Genomic DNA, 16808 nt, shown 5'->3' on the forward strand with positions numbered 1-16808 from the left:
ATATATATATATATATATATATATATATATATATATATATATGTATATATATATATATATATATATATATATATGTATGTATATATATATATATATATATATATATATATATATATATATATATATATGTATGTATATATATATATATATATATATATATATATATGTATATATATATATGTATATATATATATATATATATATATATATATATATATATATATATATATATATATATATATATATATATATATATATATATATATATATGTATATATATGTATATATATATGTATATATATATGTATATATATACATATATGTATATATATGTATATATATATGTATATATATATGTATATATATATATATATGTATATATATATATATATATATATATATATATATATGAATCTTACTGATCTCCAGTCAGTTACAGTAACAGATCAAACCAACTTATGTGCAACATTCAAAAAAAAAAAGAACAGATCCCATTACCCGACTATGGCTCTGCCCCTCAGAACATGTAAACATGTAAACAGTGATCCCTGCCGGGTGGAAGTCGGCCTATTTGACACACTGGTAGTTGGGTTTTTAGTCATACACGTCCTTGTGATGCTTTCTTAAACAGACTTTTAGCATTGCCTCGGGTTGCAGCTAGGACAGCAAGGCACGGTCTGCACAGTACCCGACCCCGTCGAGCGTCTTCATGTCCAAACACTAAACGGATCCAGACAACTGACGTCCTGTGTCTCTGTTGACACTAAAGTCACCTCTTGCTCTTCGAGCTGAGGTTATTGTCACAAAGCAGCGAGCATCAAAGCGTCTGCGTGGCGTTTTACAAGATTACAAGTAAGGTTCTTTATCTACTGTTGCTCTTGTCACATGGAGCGCGGGGCTGCACGCGTGCACGTTAGGTCCGCGGGGGCCAGGTGTTTGCAACCGTCGCTTTTGCAATTTCAAAATACCATTTTATTACATTGGGATGTCTGCTTGAATCTGATTAATTCAGAATTCATAGTACATGATCTTAACCTCTGTGGTACCTTCACCTTCCTTTTCATGGTTCTCCTCATCCATCCCACACATACAAATACATACACACACAGCCTCTGCTCTGGTATATATTTTCTGCTAATAGAAAGTAGCAAATGGACACACAAGCTGACAAACTGCACAATTAGATATGCAGTGTATATTTGTACGTATGTTTATATATATATATATATATATATATATACAGGATGAGGTTCAGCCTTCCCAAGACCACCATGTTTACAACCACAGGCTATTTCCCTGGCTCCCCTGCTCGCCCCCCCCCATGTCCCCTCTCAACCTCTCTTCCTTATCCCGTGGTCATTTGTATTCATCCACCTCCATTTACTGTCACCCTGCGTCAGTTACAGCCTGCTCTGAGCTCCTCTCTCTCTCGCTTGGCAAGCTGCTCCGCTCGTCTCCCTCCCTCCCTCTCTCTCCTCCGTCCCTTTGTTGAGCATCTCTCCGACAGATTTCCTCTCATCATGGCTGGTTATGAGCGTGCCGGAGTGCAGCTCAATGATTAACGGCTACTGCCGTGCTCCAAAATATATGCAGCCGAACATAAGACAAATACACAAAGGCTGCCATTCGACAGCATGCACGCTCCCATGCACACATGTAATGAAACCTTCCTGCAGAGTATTGTAATGGATCCTGGCCTATATTACTTCTTTCCTTGGCAGTGAACCCAGTAATAACTGAAAACTCCCTGAAGTTTTAGCTTACTGGGTCATTACTCAGTCTTGACGCACATTGGCTACGACTCATACTGCTTTGAGAATTGCAGCGCTGATCAGGACAGTGTCAAATTAACTGAATATATATATGTTTGTGTATGTATGTGTGTGTATATATGTGTATGTGTATGTATATGTATATATATATATATATATATATATATATATATCCATTATTATCCCTTTCCTCCTGATTCTATATATTATAAATAGTTTTTGAAGTAGTTTGAGCCACTGGGGCTAGTGATATCAGATATTTACAATGCTGTTGAGGCATCAAAACACTTGATTTTATAGTGATGAATGTGAAAACACAACACATAACTTATTTAGTGCCCAAGGGCAGAAGGAATCTAATTACCGATCCCCACATCTAAGAGTGGCAACATTGGCTGCCTGTTATTTGCAGAATGACCTAGCTCTACCTCAGCCACGCTGTCAGTTGTAATTCCTCTTTTTTTTTTATATGTGCCAGAATGTGTGTGCATGTGTGTTTGCTTTTAGGCCAGGACGGGGACAGGATGCCACCTTTGGCCATCAGTGGGAGGGAGGGAATTAGACCGCAATCCCCGTCAGGGTCACCATATAACAGCTGTGCTAGCTCACTGTCTGTCCACGAGATTACCTTATAATGGCTGTGCAGGTCTGCAGGAAGATCTACTGGCATAATAAAAGAGGCGGTAAAGCAGGTAGAAAGATTCAATAATTTATTGCCGTATCAACAGCAGTTAATTAGGAAATTGATTCGGTGCTCCAAAAGATATAATCACAGTGCTCACACACAGCGGAATGTGTTTTACTCAGGTGGGAGGAGAATCCAAAGAGGACACGAGGATAGAAAACGCACTTGTGGTCCAGAGTTTCAGACTTAAGAAGACAAAACCCGATCCCTCAAGTTTATAAATAAATAATAATCTGAATCGGAACCATTTATTGCCATGGTCTGTTGCACATACAAGGAATTTGACATGACGGGTGGTGCATAACATTAAACAATCAACAACAATCAACACAGTGCAAAAAGTAGAAACATATTACAATTTACAGTAAAATATAAAATAAAGTAAATTATAAAATGAAGTGCACAAACGAACAGATAACAGGACTATAAACAAGTGAGATGTAAGTGTAATGTAAAGTGTCGAGTGTGTTTAAATGAAGACACAGGGAAGGGATGTGCAGGGGAGTGACCGGTAAGAATTTGTCCTGGGGATGTCGGGGTCAGTGGGGGTCCCGGGCTTTGTTGATGAGCCCGACTGCCGACGGGGAGAAACTGTTCATGTGGCGTGAGGTCTTGGTCCTGATGGACCGCAGCCTCCTGCCAGATGGAAGGGGCACGAACAGATCATGTCCAGGGTGAGAGGGGTCGGCTACAATCTTTCTTGCTCGCTTCAGGGTCCTTGAAGCGAACAAGTCTTAGAATAATAGAACAGGCTTACTGCATCACCAAAGTCAGTACTGTTCAGGTGTGTTTCAAAGGGTTTTGTTTTGATGATATACTCACATGCCGGTTCTATTTGGCTCCCGTGAGGTTTCAGCTCTTTCCTGAGCCAGTGCTGGGCTGTGTGTGATGTTGAGCAGTGATGCAGAACCATGGTTTACTTAAGGACTGCTGTATCATCTTATGTCATTTTTAAAAAACCTGTGAGAGGCACTGAGAACTCACACTCTATCTACAGTTGTTGTTTTTTGTCCCCCAAGGAGTGGGCTGGCTCCATTTTGCATTCACAAGGCCGGCCGATCTCTCCGCAGGCAGTGAGTCATCCGAAGCGAGAGCTCCTTAAATGTTAAACTATAAAGAAAAATGTCACTGCTTCTTAGCAGCACTGCACGGTCGGGTTAGAAAAGACCAAACTGAGATTCTAAGGACATTATAGCGGTAGTGACTTCACATGGCCTAAGGTGAGGACAAGCTCTGAATAAAGTAGATATTATATCAAAAACTACCAGAGGTGCCACCGCATAAACATCATAAACAGTCACATGGCTGCCGATGACACACCTACGTGGCTCTACATGGTTCATATCAACATGTAGTCGTGGTCCGCCTCTTTCTGATAACTCTTTACTAGAAAACATTTCTACACAAATGCTGCCATCTAGTGGTCAAACACATCAAATGAACTCTGTGCCTGGTTTTGAATTCTCCACCAGAACCTGCTTCATGACGTTTACAATACGGTAAAGTTTTAGCACATGAAGGAGCATGTCGAGCATCGCTATCACATCCGACCCCTCAACTAATTGTGTTCAAATCAATACTGATACTGCGCACTTTTATACTCCTGATTGACCAGCATGGAAACGTAATCAGTTCAAACCTGAATGCAACATCATGTTTCCATAGTCATGCAAAGAGTAAAACCAGCTGCAAGCCCGAGTATGTTTTATAGTGGAATTTAGTATCTGCCCCAAATATCTGGGGATGCCTACAAATGCAATTGTTTTTGTCGTAAATATTCACACAGAGAGTGAGCAGCTGTGGAAGCAGGTTGGCCCTGGTGGAGGAACCTCTGACTTCTCAGATGTGTGTGAATATGAAACTGTAGCAAAACACTTTTCATGCTGGATTTTATTATTTTATAATGGTACTGCCTCTTTTCTGTAAGTGCATCTCTTTGTTTGTTGTTTTTCCTTTTCTTTGTTTTTGTAATGGGCCCGGTGTCATTGTAAATGAGGGTTGCCCCTCACTGATATTTTGATAGAATGAATATGTAAGAAGGCTGTTGAGAAGGCGATTGCTGATTTCAGATTTACTCCTACATATGCATGAATACTCTCTACCAATTTATTTGGAGGAGGCAGAGAGGTTTTGCTGAAAAAAATACACAATCCATTTTACTAGTGCGCAGGGATTTTGCAATAGAAATGCCTCCACAGAAAGCATGGTTGGCGCGTGAACCTTTTTTTAAGTGTCGATCTGTGCACCATGTGAGTGAGCTGAAGCATGCTAATTCAGCAATTCTTTTTGTTTTCATCCCTGCAGTCGCTTTTTAACGTTTATGGTCCGCTCTGGGGTAACAAATGTTCATGTTCATTTGATCTGATGATGGCAACTTAATCATGACTACTGGGGTTACGACCTCTGGGTGAAAGCATGTGCTAAATATCAATGTCCAAAATCCCAACACAAGAAAAAAAGAAACCACACCATTCTCACCACTTTGCCCGTTTCCTTGATCAGCCACTGGATCTCTCAGTGGTGTAAGATGTCCACTTGAGGGAGGCAGAGCTGCATTTATGTTCTGGATGCATTTATGTGTCTGTCAGTAATATTATGGCATTTAAACACTGCGGCGTCTGCATTGTAGTGTAGAGGAGCCCTTGTTTAAGTCCCCCTTTCAGGTTCTCTTGTTACCCCTTCTCGTCCCACTAAATACTATTTCAGCACTGTCCCCTCATCATCCATGTGTCTGCTGGGGTAACTATAGCAACAGGTCCACGTTGTACATCTTAGTCATTGTAGACAGCTGTAGACATATGAAATGTGTGTAGGATCTAGTGGTGAGGTTGCAGATTGCATCCAACTGAATACCCCTGTGCTCATTCCTCCCTTTCCAAGTCGGAGAACATACCGTATTTTCCGCACTATAAGGCGCACTTAAAAGCCTTTAATTTTCTCAAAAAACGACAGTGCGCCTTGTAATCCGGAGCGCCTTATATATGGATCAATTGGTTAATTGGTTGATCCATACTGGTTGTACACGGCGCTCTGTCAAAATGTTTCAGTACGACTGGTAAACTACAAAGCCGCACCGCGGTAAACACCGGTACTGTGCTTACTCCTAGTCCAACACCTCTTGTGTGTATAAAGACCCCAAAATGGCACATTTCAAGAGACACGCTTACGACGCTGAGTTCAAACTCAAGGCTGTCAGCTACGCAGCCTCTATTGATCAAAAATCAATAAAGTTTGACTGAATGATTTATCTGACTGTTTTGTTGACATTCCCTTTAGCACAGCTCCATCTAGTGGAAGCATAACGCAACCCCAGTCAAACGTTTGACTGTAGTAGCTTCTATTCTATGCGCCTTATAATCCGGTGCGCCCTATATATAAAAACAGTTCTAAAATAGGCCATTCATTGAAGGTGCGCCTTATAATCCGGTGCGCTTTATAGTGCGGAAAATACGGTACTTCTGAATATTACATTCCATCTCTGTAAATAGATCCCCCTGAATCCCACACACTGGACCTGCAGTGAGTAGATAGTCCCGCAGAGAACCCTTTGCCAAGAACAACCCAGAATCCAGACTGAGCTCTGAGAGCTCACGGCATGCTGTACGGCCAAAAGAAAGGCATCCAATCAGTCAAGATAGAGATTATGGTCAATGAACTCTTACGGAGGATTTGAGCAGACGGTGTTTTTCTACCATTTTTCACACAACGGTTTTGTTTTACATAGAAGAGAAATGGGAAATGTTTCGATACATTTGTCAAAACGGAATCACAGCTGAATTATGTATGAATGTGAATACAAACCAAACTAAATACTCGGGTCTTCAGTTGGATGATGCCGTGTCGGCGCTATTATCTCATCGTCTGCCGATCAGGTGTGAATCATCTGTTGCTGCTGTGTCCTGTAGGCTAGTATGTAATGTACAAGGCTTCAGACTTTATCATAATGCTACATTTTTGAATTTGTTTGGCTTTGGGCTAGACTCGGAAAGTTGTGGATTCATATCTCTTTTCGTTTTACAGGCCTCTGGGTTTTCAGAGAACTATTGGACACTTCACTGACTGGTGTTCATGCTTTTGTGTCCACTGTGTAGGAAAGAAAGTCGCTGTCAGTGTCTTTATCACTGTCTTTGATGCGTTCTAATTGCATGCCAGTGTCTGTGTTTGTGGCGTGGGTCTGTTCGAGTGCGTGCATATATACTGCGGTGTTGTCCTGCAGATTGGCTTCCCTTTTCTTGCTTTTGTTCCTCCAGCCTTTCCCTCTTGACAAATCCACTTGTCTCTCTCCATCCATGTTGCCATTTTCCAGGGGGAAATGCACATAAATGTCATGCGCAGCGCGGGCGGGGGGGGGGGGGGGTTAGAGAAAAGATGCTTTACATAAAAAAGGAGAAAAAGAGATACGATAGGTAGCAGGAACCAGGAAAGGGAAGAAAGAAGTAGAAGAGGACAAGTGGAACAGAATGATGCGTGTTCATCGTGTGAGAGAAAAACAAAACGTTTGCTCAACGAATGTCCGTCATCTCTTTGACTATTGTGAGGTGATGATAAATTGCAAGCTGTCAAATGAAGCCCAACAGCTCGCCATTGCTGTCATGTGCCTGACTGACTGCCACAGCTTGCCTTTGACTGACTGTTGCGTTTTGACGATGTTGAGGGGCCAAAGGCAAGAACCATTAACACTTCAAAAGTGTCACATTTTTTAGCAACTAAGAGTTTTTTCTTATTAATTCAATAAGATTTTCTGAATCCTAGTTTACAGCACCAAGAAAATAGCAAGACTGGCGAGTGATCAGGAGTTCCAACCAGTAGGACACAAACCTAACCGACTGTGTCCATCTGACTGCACGTCCAGGCCGGGTGTACTGCGTCCAGTAATGCAACCTGCAGTCTGTGTGGTGGTGCACAAAAAAATGCAGATAAAGATCAGGCTACACTACTATTGTTAGTATTCCACTCTTTGTAGAATTAGATTCCAGTAGCTGTGTGGTAGTGATGAGTCGGGCGGGTTGGAGTAGGCTTATGCTACTGCTGGAAAACATCCTGCATTCAGTCGGGCGGGTAACAAAGTGATAAAGCAGCGTTCCCAGTAAGTTAATGATAACTTACTGAAACATTGTGTGCAATAGTCCACCTTGCACCTTCTTCACCTCTCTCTCAAACACACACATATTTTTGGGGTTGGGCGGTACGGATTGGCTCTCCTATCGGGTCGGGTGAGTACGGGGTTTTAAAAAACCCTGACCCACGTATCACTACTGCGTAGAGTTGTTTCAGAATCTTGTGATCCAAACATTTCCAATGAGTCGGGAGCGTTGTGAAACAAAGAATGTAATCATTTACAACATTCAAAACGTGTCTTTATTCAACTAAATTATGCTGCCGTTAGCGTTTAACCTTTAGAAGACATCTCACTCCAGTTTTCTCCCCCACTTGCCGCACACAAAGGGAGGCACGCGCCCGTATTTAAAGGGGCGTTCTAGCAGCAACCTAACAGCAACATAAACTACATAGGAGACTAGAAATTTCCCGTAGATGTGAGCGTTAAAGCTATCCGTCTCTATACGTTTGTCTGTTGGCCAATCCACCACTTGGCTCAAAGGGCAAAGTCACGACAAACTTTGTACGACTTTCCATAAAATCATTTTTACAGTCAAAGAAAGAACTCTAATGACGTTGGTGATTTTTTATTTGACCTGCCATCAGCAGGTCAAACTACTGAATTTCCTCGTAGCATCTCTTCAAATCTTTTGTAAATGTGGAACACACTTTCCTGGTTCCTGGTCGATGTATTCTGATTACGGACTTTTTGTTGAGCATGAACGACAGTTCTAACATGACCATAAACATGCAACCTACAAAACAACATCATGTCCTTGTGAGCATGTTGCAGAGCTGACATTATGTAACAATTCACCATAATTATATGAACCTAAAAAGTGAAAAGTACATACGCTAGAATTAAGGGCACGGGCAGATCTGAATTGGTAGGTTCACAGAGTCTATATCTGCCTGAATAACATGGTGGAAGGTACAAAACCACGAAATGATCTCCCTATAAGGATAGACCACGCCAGACGCCAAAGAAACCAACTGCCAGGTAAATGTAACACAATATATTAATATAAATCAAAATTCATTCGGCATACGAACAATCAAACCAAAGTAACCCTGAGGCTCCCGCCGTACTCCGGCACAATAAACTAAACATTTACAACGATCACTCAAACCCCGAGTCCCATTAGTTCAAAAAGTTCCTTAAAGTAACGAAAAACATACCGATGACAAAAACAGACCCCGAGGCAAAGTCAATAACCGGCGGAATCGTGGCGAGACGCCGCGGCCCCTTTGTCCACCGAACCCGCGCTACCTTGCCACAGCTCGTCCCGATGGTGGCCCTCTGTGCCGTTCCCAGTGAAGACGCCAGCCTAATAATCCCTGAAACGCTTGCTTCGGATCCGTGGCTGAGCAATCGCCGGCAAACCCGTGCTTTCCTGAGTCCACTGAACGTAGCTTGCTTCCTCCGGTCTGCGCGCGTCACTTCCCCCCCGACACAATTAATGCAAACCAGGTCAACTAAAACAATAACAACAACAATAATAGATCCTATTAATATCCTGTGTTTATAATTACAGGCAACTAATAACAGTACAGCACTTTGTATAGGTGAAGGTACATAACCCACAGGTTCCCCATTCACATTTGCTGTACACACAGGCAGACTTTTGTGATCATTGCATTCATTTAGGTCACAGCAGAACAGTTAGCGTGTCTCTTAGTCTTGTTTCCCTTAATCGCAGGAATGTGAACTGTAGACGGGGAGAGATCCCCGATAAGGTTATCGTCTGCATTTTTTGTTAATTCATATCTGGAATGCCTTAATGGGGAGCAGCTTTCTGTATGTTCAGCCTGATGAGTCATACTAGATTGAGTATATGCTTTACAACAGCCGAAGATAAACTTGTAGTTCATTTAATTGTAATTTTTTGCATTTGTTTTGGCATGATTGGACGATTTAATCGTCTTGATAAGAAATGCTTTAAATATGACCCTTTAAAGATACTCCGGCTGACTGCTGAAGAATAAGATGATGTGTGTGTGTGTGTGTGTGTGCTGCGTGGAACTTGTAGAAGCTGGATATATACGAATAGTACAGTAAAATTGGTCCGCTTTTAAGGGTGTCTAGCAGTGGTGGGCCGTCAGGGCCTGCAAGGCCTTCTCTGCTGGCCTAAACAGAATCACAAAGTTATATCTATTTTATAATTTAATCATTTTTCTTAAATACACTACAGTGCAGAGCAGTACGTTCAATGTTCAAGTTATGAAAGTAAAATCCTATGATAATCTCTTTGGGTCGCGGCTTGTCATTAAGGCATGATGGCGGATCCCACAGCCAGACCAGCTGAGAACATTATATTATCCTGAATTTAGGCTTTTGCATTTTCTAAATGCTCTAGCATTATTCAAACGACTCGGACCGAACGGTTTAATACGAAGATGTACATAGTTACAGCCTTAAAAATGAATAATAGCGGTGGCGCCATCATGTGGTTATAAGGTGGTATTTCAGCTGCAGGACAGCAGTGAAGGCCCAGGTATAACATGCACGGCCCGCCACTGGTGTCTAGTAGTAAGTGGAACGTAGAAAGTAGAACGACTAAGAAGCTGGTTAGAGTCGGCTCCGCTTTGTATTCCAGACAAGCTGCTGGTCGCTAGGCAGAGGAGGGAAAATGCTAGGGGTTAGCATATATTCGTCGGACGAATGTTTTCAAATTTACCCGCATGTCTACCCTCATTTGAAAAAATTAAAACGGTGAAAGGGAGTGGCAGAAGCTCGGGGCAAGAGAACGCCGGCTGCATGAAACTCTCCCAGTTTTTCTTGCATTTGTGCAAATATTAGCAAACTGCTAATTTGTGCACATGCACACATACAAGTACGCACATGCCATCGTTTGCTGTTCCTAGGGATGTCCTCTCAAGCCGAGTGTGGACCGAGGGTTACTCAATAACTAATGGGTGCTTTTAGCGCGGTCTGCTGCATCGACAAATGCACCCTCACAGATGCATGTGCCTCGGCTCTGAAGCGCATGCATGCGTGCATACGACATTTTTGCACAGTGTTACTCAAGCTTGCCATATCTCCCCTCATACCTCCCTGCTTTTTTCCTCTCTATTGTGCACACACACACACACACACACACACACACACACACACACACACACACACACACACACACACACACTTGCGCTCTGCTCAGCTCCAAAGGATCTGTAGCTTATAAACTGGCTGCAGTCAGCAGTCAGTATCTCTGTCGGGAGAGGAAGGGAGGACAGATTGCTTCGACTGGATGGAACGGAACTCCACCAAGCCTCACTGGGTTGAGTCATACTGGGCTGGGGCTTTATTTTTTGGGGTGAACCAACGCAAGGTTCCCTGTTGGCTTTTACCAGACAGAGCTGGGCTGTTCTGGGCTGGAATGGACTGAATTAGTTCAGCTAAAGTCTTGCTGGGCTCGATCTCACAGGACTGTGTTGAGTTTGTCTGCAGGCCTCGGGGAGACGGAATTCCCTTATTTTATTTTTTTTTCAGCATCCCGCCCTCCCTCTCTCCGTCTTCCATCCTCGCCTCATCTTCTCCCTTGCACTTTCACAGCAGACATCCAGTGTTGCAGAGCAGACGAAGGCTGCAGCCCTCAGTGCTTCTGTTCATCTGCTGGCTCCTTGAAAGACGGAAAGGAGGGAAAGAGAACAGGGATTCTTCGTCTCTTTTGTATCCCCTGCTTTTGTACAAAGAGAGCTGCCGGTGTGAGGATTTACCAGCAGAGCTTTTCAATTCATCATCCAAAGGGTTTTTTGGATATGCGTCTTTTTTTTTCTTCTTCTTTTTACAGATTCTTAAATTTTGAGGAAATTGCTGGACTCTTGACAGAGAAGCACATATTTGCATGCGTATTGCTTCATCTCTGATATATCTTGGCTGCCTTTTCTCCTCATTCATTTGGCCGCTGCTGCTGCCGGTGGTGGTGCTGGTGGTGGTGGTGAAGCCGGGGCAGGAATGGCCCAGCAGGCAGGCATGGGGGCGACCCTCCAAGACACCCTGGCAGTGCCCCCCATGCCCAAACACTCCGGCCTGAATGAAGACCTGGTGAAGATCCTGCGGGAGAACCTGCTGCAGCCGGAGAGGCCAAGAGCACACCAGCGGTCGCCCTCCTCCATCTCCCCCCGCCTCTCTCCCCGCAACTCCCCGCGACTGCTTCGCCGCATGCTGCTCAACAACAACACGCACAAACAGAGGCGCTTCACCGTCGCACACACATGGTGAGACTTAGATTGGACAGATATGCGGCAGGACGATCGCTGGCTGTTGTCTCTGTTGTGCGTTGGCAGACGGGCAGCTCGTGTGCGCTTGTGTGTGTTTGCCTTGGTCAGACATGTGGTCTAAACCGCACACTGGCAAACTTTCAAGGCTGTGTTTGTTGAACGCCGTGTGCGAGGGAGGTAGCTGTGTGCTGAGCCATTTGAGTAATTCAACTTTGTTTGCGGTTTGACTTGACTGCGTTCCTCTCACAGAGAAATGGCAGTGGTGTGCACGGGCACATCTCTCCCGCAGGTTATTCATGTCAAATCTCCTAGGAGAGCCTCTCCTCACCTTAGATAATGAGTGTCTCTGTCGCTCTTCCTCTCTGTCCAGCCTAATCTCCATTTCTATCTCTCACCCCCCCCCCCCGTGTGTCTGTTACCCATTCTTACTCCCCCCCCCCCCCCCCCCCCCCCCGGTCTTCCGCTGCCCTCACCCTCCCCGTGCTGTCTCTCTTTATACCTCTGTATGATATACAACAGTGCAGAATGTGAGGAGATATACCCCAAAGCTGCCTGTCTTGTTAGGTAGGTAGAGTAGGAAGCCATCCATCACTACATTTCTTCCCTCCAGCTGTGTTTTTGTTCTCTCTCCACACCGGCCTGCAGTTTTTGACTATTAATTAGTCTTCTATTCCTGGCTGTCTATCAGCCACTGTTGCCCACGCCTCATCTCCTCCTTTCCTTTCATCCCTCCCCCCCCCCCTCTACCTCTTGCCTCCTCCCCACTCTCCATTTTTTCTCTCGCCTTTAACTAATTCAGATTTTTTTCCCTCCGCCACCACCGCCCACCCTCATCATCGCCTTCTTCATTTTTTACGACTCCCATCTCCTTTTCTTCCCTCTCCATATTCCCCCTGCCCCCCCTTTCTCTTCCTCTCTGTGTCTTGTGTCCCACTTTCTTTACTCCCCATCCCTCCCATTAGACACAGCCCTTCTGGCATCTGGATCATGATGTAATTCAAGAAAATTCACATATTCTCACACCTAAATTCACACATCAGAAATACTTTGCTTTGCGACTTCCCATCTCTCTCCTTTGTCCCCCTCCCCTGCTTCTACCTCAAGGTGTGTTACATCAGAATTTCTGATCACAGACGGTTGCTTCCAGTTTCCTCTTATATTAATCACTTTTCTCTCACTATCCCGTTTTTAATCCCCCCATTTTTCTTTTTTCTTTCATCCGTCTTTCTTCCACCACTTTGCATGTACATACATATTTCATCATCTCCTCCCTGCTTTCTTCTGCTTTGCCTTTGCCTCTTATAAGAATAATAATTTTGCTATTTTAGAGGCTCACCGCTTTCTGTGCGTCTGCATAATTTAACTTTTATGAATTCATTATTTGCGTGCTAAATTATTCCGCGAGTGAGTACGTGCAAATGTGATGGTTTGTACGTGGTTGTTAATTTGGTTTATGTAATTCCACACACCACCATCCATTGTTCTCCCACGTGCCGCTTTAAGCAGAACGCTATCTGTCACGGTTCCATATTTAGATGCCCAAACACTTTCTTTCTTGAAGTGGATTTTCCCTGCTCTGTTATGACGCTCAGCCGTGTCATAAGCATGACAGTGGGGCAAGCGAGCCTGGTTTAAAGAAAGTCCCATTTGTTACATATCTGCAACTGATGAAAACGGCAGGGGTGAAAAAAGCAAGTGCCACTGGTGGCATGATGGTGCATCATTATAGAAAAGAAAAAAGAGCCAACGTTGGCCTACATATTTAGATTAATTGCTGCTCAGTCACAATGACACTCAGTATGCACATGGAAGGAACCTTCTGGTCCTTCTTTTAAGGGGGGGAAATCCATTTTGAACGTTTCTCCAACTACTGATTAAGTGTCAACGACTCACACCTGCCCCCTCTTATAATATATATAATATATTCAGTTGTCTCAAGTTTGAAAAAAAAATGGGAGACTCATCAGGAAGAGCAACTGAGGAGGGATTCCTCTCCCTGGACGGACAGACATGCAATGGATGTCATGTGTGTACAAAATAACCAACATAATAAAATGACAGTTTCAGACAATAACGAAATAATACATCGAATGTAAACATATAAGAAGAATATAGATCCAGGAGGATGTCCAACAGCCTCCAGTTTAAATGTTTTTCTGGGATTTCTTGATAAAAATCTTAAAATAAAATAATGCCAGCATTAGTCTCTAAATGTCTATTTGAAATGTCGCTCTTACTTTTTTTTTCAAATCTGTGTTTATCCTTGTCTAACACCTTTGAATACAACCCTCTTCTGGTTTCCGCTCACACCCTTCACAGTCGGTGTTTGATGCTGTTTGGCCTTCACCTGAGCGCGCTGCAGAAAACATCGCTGTACATGAAACACAAAGAAGGAATGTGTTTGCTTCCACCGGTCGACGTGGATAAAGGATGTGAAATGTGTAATCTGTCAGACACTGGTCTTTGCATCATGACTGTTGGGGTGACGGGAGCAGGAGAAGGGAAAGACAGTGACGACAAAGAGCAGTGAGCACTTAATCACTGTCTAACCAGTTGGTCATGTAGCCGTGTTTTGTCTTGACATTTGAAAAAACAACAAAAAAAACTCAAAACAAGTGGCAGACAGCATATCAGACAGAGATAAAGAGAGTGTGGGAGGTTAGGAGAGAAATTGCTGTGTTTGTGTGTGTGAGCGAGGGCACTGTAGAGAGACACCATCGAATGGCTGTAAGCAGGAGGGAGGTGGACAACTGCAGTGCAATTTAGTCCAATCACGTCCTCATTGTTTTACAGCTGCGGGGAAACACAGGGCCACTGTGCTGTAAATCTGGTGACATACACAGCCCTCAGTGGCTCCACTCCACACTTCATTAACAAGACAATCCCTCTCCATGGACAGATTGGCCTGATGCACCGCTCCGCTGTCCTTATCGGCACAACAGCGCAAAAAAAAAACCCCCACACACGCAAATTGTTTTACAATCACTTAGAGAATAATTTAGAGAACGCAGAACACAAATGCTGATTGGCTTCTCTACGCTGAATGAACTTGATTGGCTGTAATTATTTATAAAGACATAAAGAAGGTCATTTTTGGGGGATTTAATGGAATGTGATTATTTTCCTGAGTTGAGTGCAGAAAGGGGGTTTTGGTCTAATTTCTCTGCTAAATTTGAACTCCAGACAGTCCCAGTTGTTGTCTAAATGTGACGAGGGTACAGTGGAATTATGAAAGCTGCAAATATTTGAGCGGGGAAATAATTAGCAGATTTTAAGTAGAGTGTGGTAGTTTTTGTTGAATTATTGGCAGTATTATTAAAACCTAAGCAGCAGCAGCATTAGCGTGTCTTTCTGTGTGGAGTCAAAGGTTGCGTCTGCTAAACGGACTTAATACTCAGTATTACGTTGTGCCTTGCTGTCCAGGGACATGTCTAGGATATGAGTTATCTTTAGCTAAAGGTTATCAGCCAGAGACACGGCACTCTCTAATAATTCCTTCATATGTGATGCATGTGACTATCTATTCTCGTGTTCAGTATGAGCAACCGTCTTTCACGTATTCATTACCAGCATACGGCGCCTTCTCTAACTCGGTTCCATGTTTTGGTCTTGTGATACAGAAGGTTGATTGCTGTCAAGAGTCATGTCTGCTGCTCATGACACGGTTGAGAAATGTTCTCCCACAATGGCGCAGCGCTTACAAAGCATGGGTTGAATGGTGCGCTCTCACCTTCGAGAAAAGGACGGGCCGACACTCACGATTCCGTTTTTCTTTTTTGCATTCTCTCCACCAGAATAACTCTGTTAATATCCTGCTTTCAACTTTCCTCCTCACTGACCCTGGGGTATTTTTAATGCCGTTGCACAACAGCGTCTGATGCTGCATTGCAACATCGGAAGTGTGTCTCTTTATGTAACAGCAGAGGGGGGTTTCAGCGAAGGGAGAACAGGTGGCTCCGACTGGTGGTGCCGGTGCTTCTTCTCTGGCCGAGAGGTCCGACTGCTGAGTTTTGGTGGGGACGACTGGAGGGTTGCGGACCTGATGGAGTGATGGATAGCCGGGTGAATGACTGCGGGATGGAGGGAAGGAGGCAGGGCAGAAGAGAGAGAGGGAGAGTGTGTGGGAGTGGAGGACCTCAAGCTAAACACAGTGGTGCTAATCTAGGCAGAGCATGACTCTGCTTCTGTCTGGGTTATATCATCTCTGTCTCTCGCATTTCTCTCGCTGCCATTTCTTACTTTGAGGCATCTGATGGATTACAGCAGTTGTTAGTCAAGGTCTCGCAATTGTTTACAAGTGCGTATCTGCACCGACTAGTCACAGGACTCATAATTGCACATGGTTGGAATCTGACAAAACATTCTTTATTTTTTTGGAAAGAATTAGTTTGACAGTGAGTAGAGGAGTTCACTGCTCCTGTTCAGGAAATAGTCCGCTGCACATACGATGTGGTGTCTTCTGATCTAACCCTCAGCAGGAAAAGTTGATAAGCGCATTTCTGAGAACAAATCTAAAGTTGTATATATATATGTATATATAATATATGTCGAAGGCTTTATTATTTTGTTAGATGTACTTGATTCATCATCAATATTTGAGCTGAAATTATTTGTTGACAAATCAAGAAGTTGGCATCAGAAGATCACCCAGCAACAAATTTGCTAAATTATTGAGCCTATTATGAAATATAAATATTTCAAGAAAAAAACATGCCAAATATTCTCTGTTTTTGCTGCTTTTCTTTGTCGTACGTGATAGTAACCTGAATGAATCAAACATCATCTGCATTGATGGATAATTAAAACAATTGTAAGTTGTTAGTTGATTGTCATCAATAGTATATTTTAGTGACACAGTTCTGTAACAAAATGCCCTTCAGCAAAGCCCTGAAATCCCGACTGCCCCAGTGGCCCAAATACAAGATGTGCTTGTCTGTCAGCCCTCCTGCTTAATCCAAATGAAACACGAGACGGTTCAGATGGCTGGAATCAGCACTGACCTCAGTTCAGTACCTTGGTGTGGAGGAGATTCG

At 43.4% G+C, this 16808-nt stretch overlaps 1 protein-coding gene across 2 annotated transcripts in view; it reads left to right on the forward strand.

The window, feature by feature from the left end:
* pde4d (phosphodiesterase 4D, cAMP-specific) overlaps nucleotides 1-16808 on the forward strand; it is a 128679-nt gene that overhangs the window by 33060 nt on the left and 78811 nt on the right. Inside the window, exon 1 of one of the 2 annotated variants that reach the window (XM_076099724.1) lies at nucleotides 11495-11772. The exons of the other annotated variant lie outside the window; for it this stretch is intronic. Coding sequence (XP_075955839.1) covers nucleotides 11510-11772 — 263 coding nt within the window. The 5' untranslated portion in view covers nucleotides 11495-11509. Of the gene's footprint in view, nucleotides 1-11494; nucleotides 11773-16808 lie in introns of those variants that run through there. 2 annotated transcript variants of the gene reach the window in all.

The sequence above is a fragment of the Anarhichas minor genome, unplaced genomic scaffold (genome assembly GCF_050575085.1).
Source record: "Anarhichas minor isolate MPS153535 unplaced genomic scaffold, ASM5057508v1 ptg000025l, whole genome shotgun sequence".
NCBI lineage: Eukaryota > Metazoa > Chordata > Actinopteri > Perciformes > Anarhichadidae > Anarhichas > Anarhichas minor.